Genomic DNA, 13,069 nt, shown 5'->3' on the forward strand with positions numbered 1-13,069 from the left:
TTTTTTTTTATAGACTGCTAAGTTTTTTTTTTTTTTAAGGATTTCATGGACAGGGATCTTTATCTTTGTTTTTTATGGTCTGTCCATAATATTACAGACAGTTGGCAACCCTGAGGATAATTCTGGGTAAATTTCACCTCCTTTGATGTAGTTTACATTGAATAGTCATTGGATAAAATGCTAAAATAGTACTGCAAGTTGTGGTCTGCTGCCCCAGACTGCTGCAGGTGAATGCCCTAACCATTAGGCTTACATGGTCTCGCTCCCTCTTGTTCACTTGCTGGTTCAATGAATACTGAGTTCTTTTCTACAGAGAGGCAGAGCTTCAATGGAAGATATTAGAGAGTGCACTCACCCAGACAAGCATCATAGTTGTGTGGTTGGGGGACAATTCTGGGTGGTAGACAATGGTTGAAGACAGGTTTTCAACCCGGGAACAGTTTTTTGGTACAGATCATTGTAACAGCACCTGCAGATTCTGAGACAGGAGATTTAACCCATGGAAGAAGAGACTTTCCCTAGGGGGTCTAACCAGAGATGATCAGCTTTAAAAATCTGTACCATTTTAGCCATTTTAAATCAATTTGAGGGATTTTTAGGGCTCACAGTGCCCTGCAAGCCAGAACTCATAAACACTAAACTACGTATCATTACAGGTAGAAGGAGAAAAAAAAATCTCAGTAAAATTTGGGTAAAAGTCTAATAGTTTTTCTGTAGTGCATGCAGTGGCCTACTATGGTATATCTTAGACACGGACATTCCATGTGTTTATATTGTATAAATAAAATGGATGTATTTAATATGAATTTGGCACTGGTGAGAGATACTCTACTTGTGGCATCAGGAAACAGAACGGAGAGAACATTGGACAGTGGTTGTGGAAGCTTCCCCATGGCCTATATGCAGTGTGGTTTAGCATGGAGCATTGTGGGCTTTCTGGGAAACAGAGTAGGATACTCATTCCCACTCAATATGTGTCCTTTTTGCTGAGATTGTGAAGAAGGGGTGGCAGTTGTGTTATATATTTTTTGTCTTGGATCCCTATTCATTTTGATGCCACACACGTTCATTACACATTGGCTCCTGAACAGCTGCAGCAACTACTGGCTTTACCAATTGTAGGATAGATTTAAACCAAATGAGAGATGAAAAGTTATTTAGTCCATTTCTCATCCTTTATGTTATATTGAGGACAGGAACACAACATTGTGATATATGTGAAGAGAGCTGCAATATATATATATAGCAGTTATATACCATATGTCATTGTTTTTCCCCTTCTTTTTTAACCTTAGGGTGGAATGTACATGCTCCAGCTTGTGGATACTTATGCAGCCTCTTACTCTCTTGTCATCATTGCCATATTTGAACTTGTTGGGGTTTCATACATATATGGTAAGAAATGAGCAATGTTAATTAATGGCATTTAGGGCTGTATGTATAAAAGGGGTATTGATGGTCTATGACAAATTAGTAAATGGAGTCTGGAAGACCATTTCCTTTCAAATTCTCCAGAAAAAAAAAAGAGTAAAAATTCATCAAACTAAGAAGGGAAAAGTTAGTTTAGGAACACTGTTTAAAATGAAAGGGCAATTCAGGTATGCTTCATTGCTTTAGCATTCCTCTAGAAGCATCTCATCAAATTAACTATACTTCTATAAAATGAACAGTGAGCTGGTTACCATACCATAGTGGTTAATTATGATAAGTGTTATCACTGGGCCTACAGACATTCTAATAAGACATTTAATACAGTCCAAATTTAAGAAGTATGTAGCATATCCTCAGCTGGTGAAAAGCAACTGAGCTCCCTTGATGTCCATACCTTGGTTTGCATTAGCTGAGAATCTGGTCTTGAAAATTATTTAACAGCAATATTTTCAGCATTTTGATTCCTGGACACTGACAAGGTCACACAATGGTACAAAGGAATATTTAACTGTCCCTCCCCAAAAGAAAATGCTCGTCTTAAACTCTTAACATTTCTTCTGTGGAGACACTTGGGGACTTTTTTGAAATTATATAGATAGGTTGCTTTAGGAAACGACCATTCAAACTCAGGATAATGAATATGATAGCAGAGCTTTGCATATCAGGGCTTAATTGTGCTAATGTTATATCAATTGATCACAAATAATCCTCTCATTTTTTATTGAAAAGAACCTCTAAGGTGCACACACACAACTTGATGTTCTCAGGCCACGATCCTGCAAAATTATTTTCATCTGTCACCTGGGTTTACCTGCATTGTAAGATCAGGTTTTTACAGTACAAAGACATTAAGGCACATTGACTTTATGGTAATTGTGGTGCTTGTGGCTTGAGCAATACAAATTATTTAAAAAGGGATGACAAGAAGGGATTCAGGCAAAAGGAGTATAACTTGGGCCACTGAGTATGTTTTATCTCCTGTTTTATTCTGTAAACTTATTGGAAAGTCTAGAGCTGTATTTTACCTGCAAGGACACTCACCCAAATGAAAGGAGTTGCAACCAAGGGCAGTGGTGCTCAACCTTTCTAGCATGTGGACCAGATGAGTGGGGAGCCAGGTCCAGGGCTGTGAACTGCACCCATGCAGTGGGTAAAAGATTGTGCACCATGTCTGACACTGCACACTGGGTCTGGCTTCAATCTGGCAAATGGGTCCATATACAGCAGGGGCTCCCCATGGGTCTAAAAATTTAGCATCAGAGGAACAGTGGCATCACTAATTGCTATGGGGCTGCCAGAGTCTCAGTAGTTAATGCTACCACAACTCCCTCACTGCCAGATGTTCAGATGTTTGGAGACCCCAATGGGCTGGATAACTCAGCTCTGCAAGCTAGATCCAGTTTGTGGGCCATACTTAGAACAACAGTGACCTAGAACGAAACTTTTCTTTGTGACTGGGAAATTTGGCTCACCTGCAGAATGTAAAATGTCATAAAGTGCTAACAGAGCCAGCACTTCAAACAGATCAGATTTTAAATAAAGCTTAGTCTAGACTTGGTTGAGAAAAAATACCAGCTCTTTCTCCATCAGGGTCATGAAGCACCGAGCCCGGCCAGGCAATAGCGGGAGCTCTGGCTCCAGTCTCCAGCAAGAACTGACCTGGCCAGAGCTGTAGCACCAGCTTGCCCAGCTGGTACTCAAATATAAGATGAGCCTCCCTATGCTAAATTGATTCCCTGCCCCCCAACCTCATCTTAGATTTGAGTAAATACAGTATAATTGAAAATTAGAATATGGAGCAAAATAGTGGGTTTTAGGAGCTTTTACCCACTACGTTCTCCACGAGCTTGCTAGTTAAAGTTATGGTAAGGAAGAAGTATGTTTGAACACTTTTTTTCTGGATGAGCCTGTAGGCCAGTAGTGTTAAACGTTACCTGTCATAGTGAAAGCAGTTGTTTATGTAGTGGGATGATGGCATATTGCTCTAAGTCAAAATAAAGTATTATAATGGCAGGCTGTTCTCTTTATATACCCATTGGACTAACTGTAGATGAATTGAAAACTCACAGGATTTGTGGGAAGCTCAACGATAAGATATGTTTATAAAATGTGGATTGCTACTTTGGGCTGAAGTTTATTTTAATGGAAACTATCAAAGAATTCAAAAACAAAACAAAATAAAACATCCTCTTCTCAGGGCATTGTGGTTTAAAAGTTCAGAATTAGGAAGCAGGGCCTGAGCTTGTTTGCTGGCTCCTACTGTAGACTTCCTGGCTGCATTTGGCCATTTGTCAAACTCATTTGTCAGTATTGCTAGTATTAGTTCAGCTGCACCAGAGACAACAAATGGGAACTGGTGAAATCAGGCTGAGGAGTCCTGTCTTATCCACAGCAGGGCAAGTTTGGCGGACACTGGACAGCAGTGTGGTAGGAGCAGCACTGGGCTCTGGCACCTCATCTGTGCCAGCACTCCTCCTGTGCCAGTGTTAGGAACAGTGAATGTGATGTAATATGTATTCAAAGCTCCAGTGTGATCACAAAGAAGTTATTTAGGCTTAGGCTCTCAATAGTGGCCTTTAAACTGGTGTGCCCAGGTTCTCAACAGTAGTCTTTAAATCTTATCCTCCTAAGATTTTAAACACCTGATGCTTTGCAGAGACCAGCATCCATGAGAACAGAGGCATAACAAGCATATTCTGTGGACTGGACAGTGGTAATGGCCAAGCTGACAACAGCAGCAGCTGCCAATCTTTCACCCCCTCCAAGCTGGCATCTGGAGTTGGTACCACGCTGGCTCATCCTTAGTTACACTACTGCATTGACATTGCCAATCCATTATGAGTTTGAATGGTTTTAGATGCCTTTTCCCATTATCAGTCCTAGCTGCAATCCAGCCTTTGGTTGTACACTGTACACCCTCACAGACACATAATGGGTCTCTGTAGAGGCACAGGCTTTTGCTTGTATGGAATCATTTGCTAGGCTGAAACCCATGTGCATTTTTACAAAAATGGATGGGGTTATCAGATGTGGGGTGCTAGTGATTACTGGCTCAATCTGAAACCTTCAAATAGAAAAGCTAGACATGTTTAGGATCATTATTTTCCTCCTGTTTTTTGTGCAAATCCTTCTATAATCTACCTTTTGAGCTTGTCACAAGTGACTTCCCCTGAAACTAGATATTTTATGTGGCTCAAATGAAGTAGAAGCAGAGAATCGTTGAAAAATGGGGCTGGAAGGAGCTCAGGAGATCATCTAGTCTAACTCCATATTCCAGACACAAATACAGACCAAAGACTTCCAGTTCTAGTAGTATCTTGTATGCCATGTCTTGTAAACCTGTAATAATTTCTGTCACTTTCCTTTGGACTCTTTCCAGTTTTAACTGTGAAGAACTTTACTTTCTTTCATCCATATATGCCAGTGCAGAAACAATCTTTTTAAATAAACCAAATAACAGGCACATTCACTGAATAAGGATAAAAAGTATAGTTATTCCTGCTTTGACCACTGAGTGGCAGAAGCATTGTAAATGTGCCCACTCACAGGTTTTGTTCTTCATTTTAAAGAAATGCCATTTTGTGTAGCACTTTGAGTAGCTTATGTATATTTATTTCTACTCATTAACCTTTTTTTTTTTTAAACTAAGCAGTCTTTCATTAGGTAAGAAATCTATTTTTTGCCATTACCAATGATATTTTAAAGACCTGTAAGATATAAATTTCTGGTGTCTGTGAAAGACAAGGATACATTGGTGTTTGTTAGTGGAATATTTGTTCCTTATTTGCCTTCCATTCCTTGAGCACTACACACGGTTCACTGCTTTGTTAAACTTAGTTTCATTTAACCATGGAAAGGAATTTCCCCTTCCCACTTAGGAGGTAAACATTGTATTCTGCAGTGGTCTGAAACTACTTGCAGAATTGTTTTGCAGACCTGAAGTTGCAAATAAAATTATACAGGTTTCAAGCATCTCTGATGCTTAAACAGGATCATGGGGTTATAGGGAAGTAGGGCTGGAAGGGACCTTATGAGTTCATCTAGTCTAGCTTCCTGCTCAAGGCAGGTTTGTCCCTGACCAGACCATCTCAACCAAACGTCTGTAAACCTGATCTTGAAAATTTTAAGGGATGGAGAGTCCACAGCTTCTCTAGGTAGCCTGTTCCAACCTACATTTTCTCTACTACAGCTTGAGTTCATGGCTCCTAGCCCTGTCTCCTATGGCAGCGGTTTTCAGAATTCCTAGTCACGCAAACCTTCAATATCACTTTGTCTGCCAAGGAGCCCCTAACCCTCTCCTAAAGACTGATGTGGAACCAGGTGACTTGGCCTGGCAATGGAGGCACATGGCCTCCAGGCCCCCACTGCCATTACCCCCAAACTCTTTGTAGAGCCCCTAGGCTAGGGACAGACATTCAAAAAGCCTGAGCCTGACTTGATTCAATCTTTGCAGGTTAGTCTAACCTGCAAAGATTGAACCAATGAGGAGGTGGATAGACATTCCCTTTTCATTCCAGAAATTCAGGCACATGCCTGCAGTGGCTCAGGCTAGAAGCCAGGGGGGTGCTAGTGCAGCCCTCTCTTCCCTTCCACAGGATGCAGCTGAGGGGGGCGGTGGGGTGTGGCCAGGCCCCAGCAGGATGCTTTGACCAGCCCAGCAGGGAATTGATAACAGTGTTTATCACCCCTAACTCAGTGTTTATTGCCTCATTAAGAAAACAACAGAGGGACATTACCAGCTACCTGTTGATTCTGCCTTGGTCACAGCACAGACAGGAGCCAGCATGTGGTCTGCTGGTTAGTACACAGACACCTCTCAGCAAGGCAGAGGGGAGGGGGGAATTCCTGCTTAACATTTGTGAGGGGGAGGTGGGGAGCAGTGTGCAAGTCCCTGCTGGAGCTGCAGCCAGGGAGCAGAAGAGAAGGCTCAGCCCTGCTGTGGAGCAGAGAGCCCCACCCAGCCCAGAGAGCATGCTGGGATGTTGGGGGAGTCTTGTTTATTTTAAACCAGCAAGGGGCCTGGGGCAGACATTGCATAAACTGGTTTAAGTCAAATCAGTTAAGTCTGATTACTACTTTCAACCAGGTTTATTTCAAAGAGCTTTCAGCCATTTTCAGACTGGTTTATGTGCATTGAACCTCCGTTCTGTTACAGGTTTTAAACCAGTTTTTGATCACTTATCTGATTTATGTGTAATGTCTGTCCCTAGCCCTAATGATCTGTCACAGAATCCCAGGATTCTGCAAAACACTGTTTGAAAACCACTTCCTTACAGCTGTAGAGGACTGCCCAACTCCATCCTCTTTATAATTGCCCTTCAGGTCTTTGAAGACTGCTGTCAAATTCCCCATCCATCTTCTCTTCTCCGGACAACATAAACCTAGTTCTTTCAGCTTTTCCTCATAAGTCATGCCTCCAAGGTCTGTAATCATTTTTGTTGTTCTCTGCTAGACTCTTTCCAATCTGTCTACATTTATCTTGAAGTGTGGGTCTCAAAACTGGACACGCTACTTCAGGTGGGGCCTTTCCAGTGCTCAGTAGTGGAGTAGAAGAATTACTTCCTTTGATCTGCAAATGACACACCTGTTGATTCAACACAGTATATTTTAAAATGTTTATTTTCTGTGCAAAACAGAAGTATACAAACATGGTTATGTAATACAGGTAAGCAGTTCCACATGAGAGATCTAAATTTTATATAGGATTTTAGCAAAACATAACTGGACATTGAAAAGACCTAGTGGGTAAATCACCATTGATTTACCTGCTTAGAGCATTAGTAGATGATAGGTTAATAAAGTAAAAATAATAGACTATAAGTTATAGAATGTAGCGAATATTAGCACCTAGAATTAATCTCATACCAGAACTATTGGAGTCTCACTTTTGGTAGCACTAGAAATAAAGGACCCTTGTCTTGCAACCCTAACTCACTTGAATAGCTAGCTAGGCTGAAAGAGGGCCACTTTTGCAAAGAGTTCTTCAGGAGTAAGTGCTGCAGCGTTCATGATTAGCACTCAGAGAGGTGGATCTACCTCTGCATTCTTATTTCATTTGTGTATTTCTTCAAACAGTGCTTTAAATTGGTGCAATATATTTTTTGAGCTCAGACAATTGCTTGTTTTACACTCCACTGACACCTTTCTCTATTGTACTCTTCGAAACAAGCAGATCTGCACTGTACCAGACAGGAGCTTTTATGATGGAATAAATCTGTCTGTAGCTCTTGTTACATGTTCTGCTTGCTGAGCTCATCGAGATTTTTAAATTAAAAAAAAAAAGACTTAGTTATTTTCTTACAATCACTTATTTTTTTCATTAGAGCTAGTGCTACATAATCCAGTCAAACACCATCTTGTGTTCTACGAGCCCTGCACAGACATTTATTCTCCACTTCTTTAGATTATGGATGTGCAATTAATAAATAGTGGTTTAGGGCTTCGCGCATTAATTTCATCGTCTACATAATTCCCATTGGCATGTTTTGTAACCTGAGGCCAAATACAACACTGCTAGAGCTGAGTGAAATACTGCAAAATGCTGTCTGAAGTTTGAAATGAAGTCCCTTCAATTTAATTTGTGCTCCTTAAATATGTTTTCCTGTCAGAAATGCAGCAAAGAAGTGTATTGTCAGGAGTGCTCAGCAACATGATGAACTGTGACTCCTGCAGTATATATTCAGACAGTAAATTTTGAATTTCTCATTGTGAGCACTTTTGTTTGTAGATACTTCCATGGCTTTCTTTACCACACTGTACTCCCCACACTTTAATAGATTTTCACCATCACAACACTTTTGTGCGCATACAGACTTCCCGTCATTTTTAGTGATAGGGATTTGAGACAGGTGGGTAGATTAAGAGAACTGCCCAGAGTCACATATGAAATCCTTGAAAGAGCTCAGAATCAAATCCAGTTCTCCTGAGTCCAAGTCCAGTGTTTAATTCATTAGAAAATCTTTTCTATTTTTATTGGAAACGAACGTACAAAGAAAACAGACAAGTAGCATATGACTCCTCTGTCCACTCTAGTGTGCTTGATTTCTGAGCTGTTATTGCTTGTAGCTATACTTGAAGTGAAGAGTGTTTGTGAGCACTCCAGAGATAACAGAAAACCTTAGACGAAGATTTTCAGATGAATTTGTATAGATTTCGTTCACAGGCAGTTTTGAAGACAGAAAATGGATAAAGTGAATTTACTATTAAGTGACTAATTTATTAGTCTATTACTCTGTCATCTATGTCTATGCAGCAGTCAATGCTTGTGCTACTATGCTGTAGACAGGGATGGAACCTGGGGGGTGCTGTGGTACAATTCCTATAATTCCTGGTCCACCCAAAGTTCAAACCTAACAGTGGCAGCAGCATTTCTATTCAGGCAGCAGTGAGGGTGTCGCTTAATTTCACTGCTCATTTTAATCTACCTCATTCCTTCTAAACTCTTCATTCCACAGTTGTTAATGACCCTCTCTCTTTTTTAATGGTCTCAGTGTTCCCCTAACTAAACTATCCTTTCTTTTTGCATTTCTGTAGTCTTTTAGCTACTTGTCTTAATGTAGCTCCTGTTTCCACAGCCCTGCAGACTGTTAACTCTAAAAGCATTATTTCAGGTGTGGAAATATTAACTTAGGCAAGCATCAATTTTGGTGTGGAAATAACTTCCAGTGAAGCATTGGATGAACTGATTAGATGCTCAAAAAAGCTAAATTTTGTTTTGTGAATCTGAAAGAGATGTACATTTAATTCTAATGACAAGAGACCTAAAGAAACAACATCTTTTGATTATTTTTGCTTTTTTTGTTGTGTTTTTACATAATGTATGAAATAGTAAATGAATGCACATTCCAATAAAATTATATTTTTTTCACTTCAATCTTGAACTCCGTAATATAGCCCTAGGCCTCTACCATATTAGTAAAGCTTCTAGTTCCTTTTTACCTGGAGCAAAATGTGTTGTGTTATATGTGATGTACCACAGCACCTGTACCCCTGCCCCCCTTCAAAATTCTACATCTGCCCATGGCTGTAGATAAACTTAAATTGCTCCCTGCAAATATTTCACAAAGCTTTAGTAGGCAGGTAACAAGACAAGAATATAAAATACTTAGGGTCAAATTGATAACTTCAGCCCATTTTAGCCAGGGCTTCAATTATCTCATTGACTGCAATAAAGGCAAAATTAAGCATGTGCTTTAGTCCTGTGATACAGCAAGTATAGGTAGTCAGACTGAAATGCAAAGGTAAATGCTTCTAGTCATAGGACATTTCTAGAACCCATTTCTATCTGAGGAGAGGGGTTTAACTATTAGCAACTAGGGCCAAGAGAAGGAATGCTTTTTTTATCAAAGGCATGTAAGGAAGGAGGAATGCAGTTAAAATAGGAGGTGTAAGTCCCAGTTCTCTCGCTTCCTACCAGACTCAGAAGCACAGAAGTGACTTACTTTATTGAGTTCTGAGGTGGATATTCTTGTTCCTTTTGGATTAATAGTTAATAGATATGTCCTTGTTTTATAGCAATGTGGTTCTCTGTTAGGAAACATCTGTTACTGAGCATGGACAGTTTACTTAATGGTAAATGGGCATGCTGAATGGTAGTGAAAAGTCACTGAGCCAGATCCTTAGCTGATGCAAAGCAAAGTAACACCACTGAGCAGATGGCTTGAAGTGGGAACTACTCAGCTAGTTTATGCTAGCTGATGAGCTAGACCAGTACAAATCGGACAGAAGGTCCTTACTAAGCATAGAGAATTTCAGTAACAAATGAGAAAAGCTAGCTGGCATAGCAGGCTGTCATATAAAAGATTATGTCCTACATAATTTGAGAAAACAGAGGGATAAATTTCTAAGTGGCCACAACTCTGTCAATATCAAGGGACCAGAGCTTAAATGACTATGGCTCATACCTTTTTCTACTGTTGATTGACTTATTTACTAATCTATATTAAATGGGATGTAGTGCATTATCTTGATAAGAAAGAACTCAAGTTCTTATGTCACTTTTCTGCATTCTTTAGTGAAACAAGCACCTTTTTCTCTCTTTCATCATTATCGCCTTCATCCTTCCCTGTGTTTCCACATATTTACCTAAAACGTTAATGAAAATGTGTAATATCAAAAAATGTTGGGGAAGAGTCTCATTGATTAAAATTAATATATTTATGATGATTCATGCCATATTTTAAAATATAGTCAGCCTACATCTGTTCTCTCTTTTGACATCATAAGCCATCACATCTCCAGATTACCATAAGTGTACAAAGAGAATAGATTTAAGAACCGGTCAGACTTTCAGTTGACGAGTTGGTAGCCTTCAAAATTCCTGGAATCCATGTTGCGTATTGAAAGAAATGATCAATTCCACTCAACTTCCTCTAAAGAACTATAGTCCCTCTGGGACTGTAGCGGAAGTTGAAGGACTAATAGGTAGGTCATAGAGTTGTCTATTTTACCTAGCTCAGATATGCACAAGTTCTGAATCCTAAACTCTGCAGAAGAAACAGCTTGCTCATTCACGTTTGCAGTTAACTAAAGAACTGTAAAAATGCACCTAAACGAAGAGAAGTTTTAAACTGACAAGCCAGACCATAACTGGACATAAGGGAGATCAGGGAAGCTATTTTGCAAACTCTAGCCAGTTTCTTTCACCTCTAATTATATTTTTATTTGTTATTTACAGGCTTGCAAAGATTTTGTGAAGATATAGAGATGATGATTGGATTCCAGCCAAACAAATTTTGGAGAGTCTGTTGGGCGTTTGTAACCCCAACCATTTTAACTGTAAGTAAAAAAAATGTTTTTGAATGCTTCCAGTTTTCATTAAATTTTATTTAAATTTTGCATGTCATGTACTAAAAGTTAGTGTTTGTTGATTGAAAGTTGTTTCCCAAAGAGAAATAATTATTAAAAATATATACCCATCAATCTCATATGGGTGTATTGGTACGGATTTATACAAACTGTGCATATATAATATAATTTATATGATTCTACAGAATGATCTCAGGTAGATTTGGGTTATTCTTTTGAGGAGGTAGTAAATTCACCATAAATGTTGGTCAGGGACAGAAATGATTGGCTGATTTGTGCTGGATTTGATGAAGTTGGCTGCAAAAATGGTGAAAAAATTTTGGAGAAGTACAGACATTTTGTTTTAAATTTTTCTAAATGAGGTGTTGTGAAATTTCTTTTTCAAACAGTGTTTTTTGTTTCAAAATTGACTTAAATATAAAGAAGGTTAGTTTCAAGTGTTGAAAGACAAAACTGAAAAAAATCAGTTGCAGATTGTTTGACCCGAAACATACATATTCATGGCCTGTGCGAAGTGGCAAGTATTCGCTTCGGATTCGGATTCAGCGGGACAGTAATTTGATTCAGTGATTCAAATCACTGTTCCAGTTGGATTTGGCTGAATCCGAATCCATAGACTATACAGGCAGGCAGTGCCGGTGGCAGCAGCTGGGGGAGCAACCAGATGAGCCCTGGCTTGAGCTGGCAGTCCCAGGAAAAGTTGTGGCTTGTCTGGCTGTTCCCCCAGCTGCCCCCCCCCCCGAGCAAAGCAGGCAGTACTGGCAGCTGTGGGAGAAGCCGTGGGGGTTGGAGGGAATGATCAGGGAGTTGGGGGATCAAACCAGGAACTGGGGAATTGAACCGGGAACTGGGGAGAAGCCCCTGTTCATTTCCCCCACCCTCAATCATTTCCCCCAGCTCCCTGATCATTCCCCCAGGCCCCACGGCTTCTCCAGGGGCTGCCAGCACTGCCTGCCTCGCCCTGGTGAGGGGGCAGCTAGGGGAGCAGCCGGGGGAGCCACGGCTTCTTCTGGGGCTGCCGGCTCAAGCCGGGGCTCGTCTGGCTGCTCCTGCTGGCACTGCCTAGTGCTTGCTGGTACAGTCTATGGCCAAATCTCTGAATCTCTCTGAAATGATTCAGAGGCTTCTGATTCAATCTGAGGAGATTAATGGGTCTCCCGATTCGATTTGGATTCAGATTTGGCCGCTGAATTGGGCCAAATCTCCTCTGAATTGAATTGGCTACTGAAGTTTGCACAGCCCATATATATATATATATATACGCTCGCACACAATTTTAAATTCAGTTTTTACAGTCCTATTCACTAGGGCAACACCCATTGCCTTCTCTAAGACTAAAGAACTAAAAACATGGACTTGGAATTAGAAAAGCACTTAAAATGGACTTAACTTCTTTGGAAATCAATGCTAACTATGTTAATGTTATGTATGTATTTAAATGCTTTATTTTTATATCTCAAAATCTTAAAATAGATCCATAACCGAATTAATGCTCTGCTGAACAAGAAAAGGCTTACACCTATATTTACTATACTGAAGTCTCAATATGAAACCCAGACTTATTGATGGGTAATGTGGGTGTATCCAGCTCTCTGATGACTGATGGGGCAGCATTTCTATTTTTTATCTACTATTAGGTTTCTTTTCTTTGGCTCATAGTAAATCAGTAACAATTGCTCTACTTCACTTGAAGATACACATTTGTGCCCAAAACATTCAGTTCTAGTGAGTTTCCACTTCTGCCTGCTCTTCTGTATGAATTACACTTGGGAACTACAAAATGCAGTATACCAATATTAGATTTAGTATCTTTCTTTTTCTAGTACTTGAG

The 13,069-nt window shown here is 40.0% G+C and overlaps 1 protein-coding gene across 1 annotated transcript in view; it reads left to right on the top strand.

Annotated features, from left to right (window-relative positions):
• The window catches only part of SLC6A5 (solute carrier family 6 member 5), an 84,846-nt gene that overhangs the window by 62,626 nt on the left and 9,151 nt on the right, over window positions 1–13,069 (top strand). Inside the window, exons 13-14 of the mRNA XM_019519958.1 lie at window positions 1,296–1,395; window positions 11,108–11,208. Coding sequence (XP_019375503.1) covers window positions 1,296–1,395; window positions 11,108–11,208 — 201 coding nt within the window. The remainder of the gene's footprint in view (window positions 1–1,295; window positions 1,396–11,107; window positions 11,209–13,069) is intronic.

Source organism: Gavialis gangeticus, unplaced genomic scaffold, assembly GCF_001723915.1.
Source record: "Gavialis gangeticus isolate Ggan-Ray unplaced genomic scaffold, GavGan_comp1, whole genome shotgun sequence".
Taxonomy (NCBI): domain Eukaryota; kingdom Metazoa; phylum Chordata; order Crocodylia; family Gavialidae; genus Gavialis; species Gavialis gangeticus.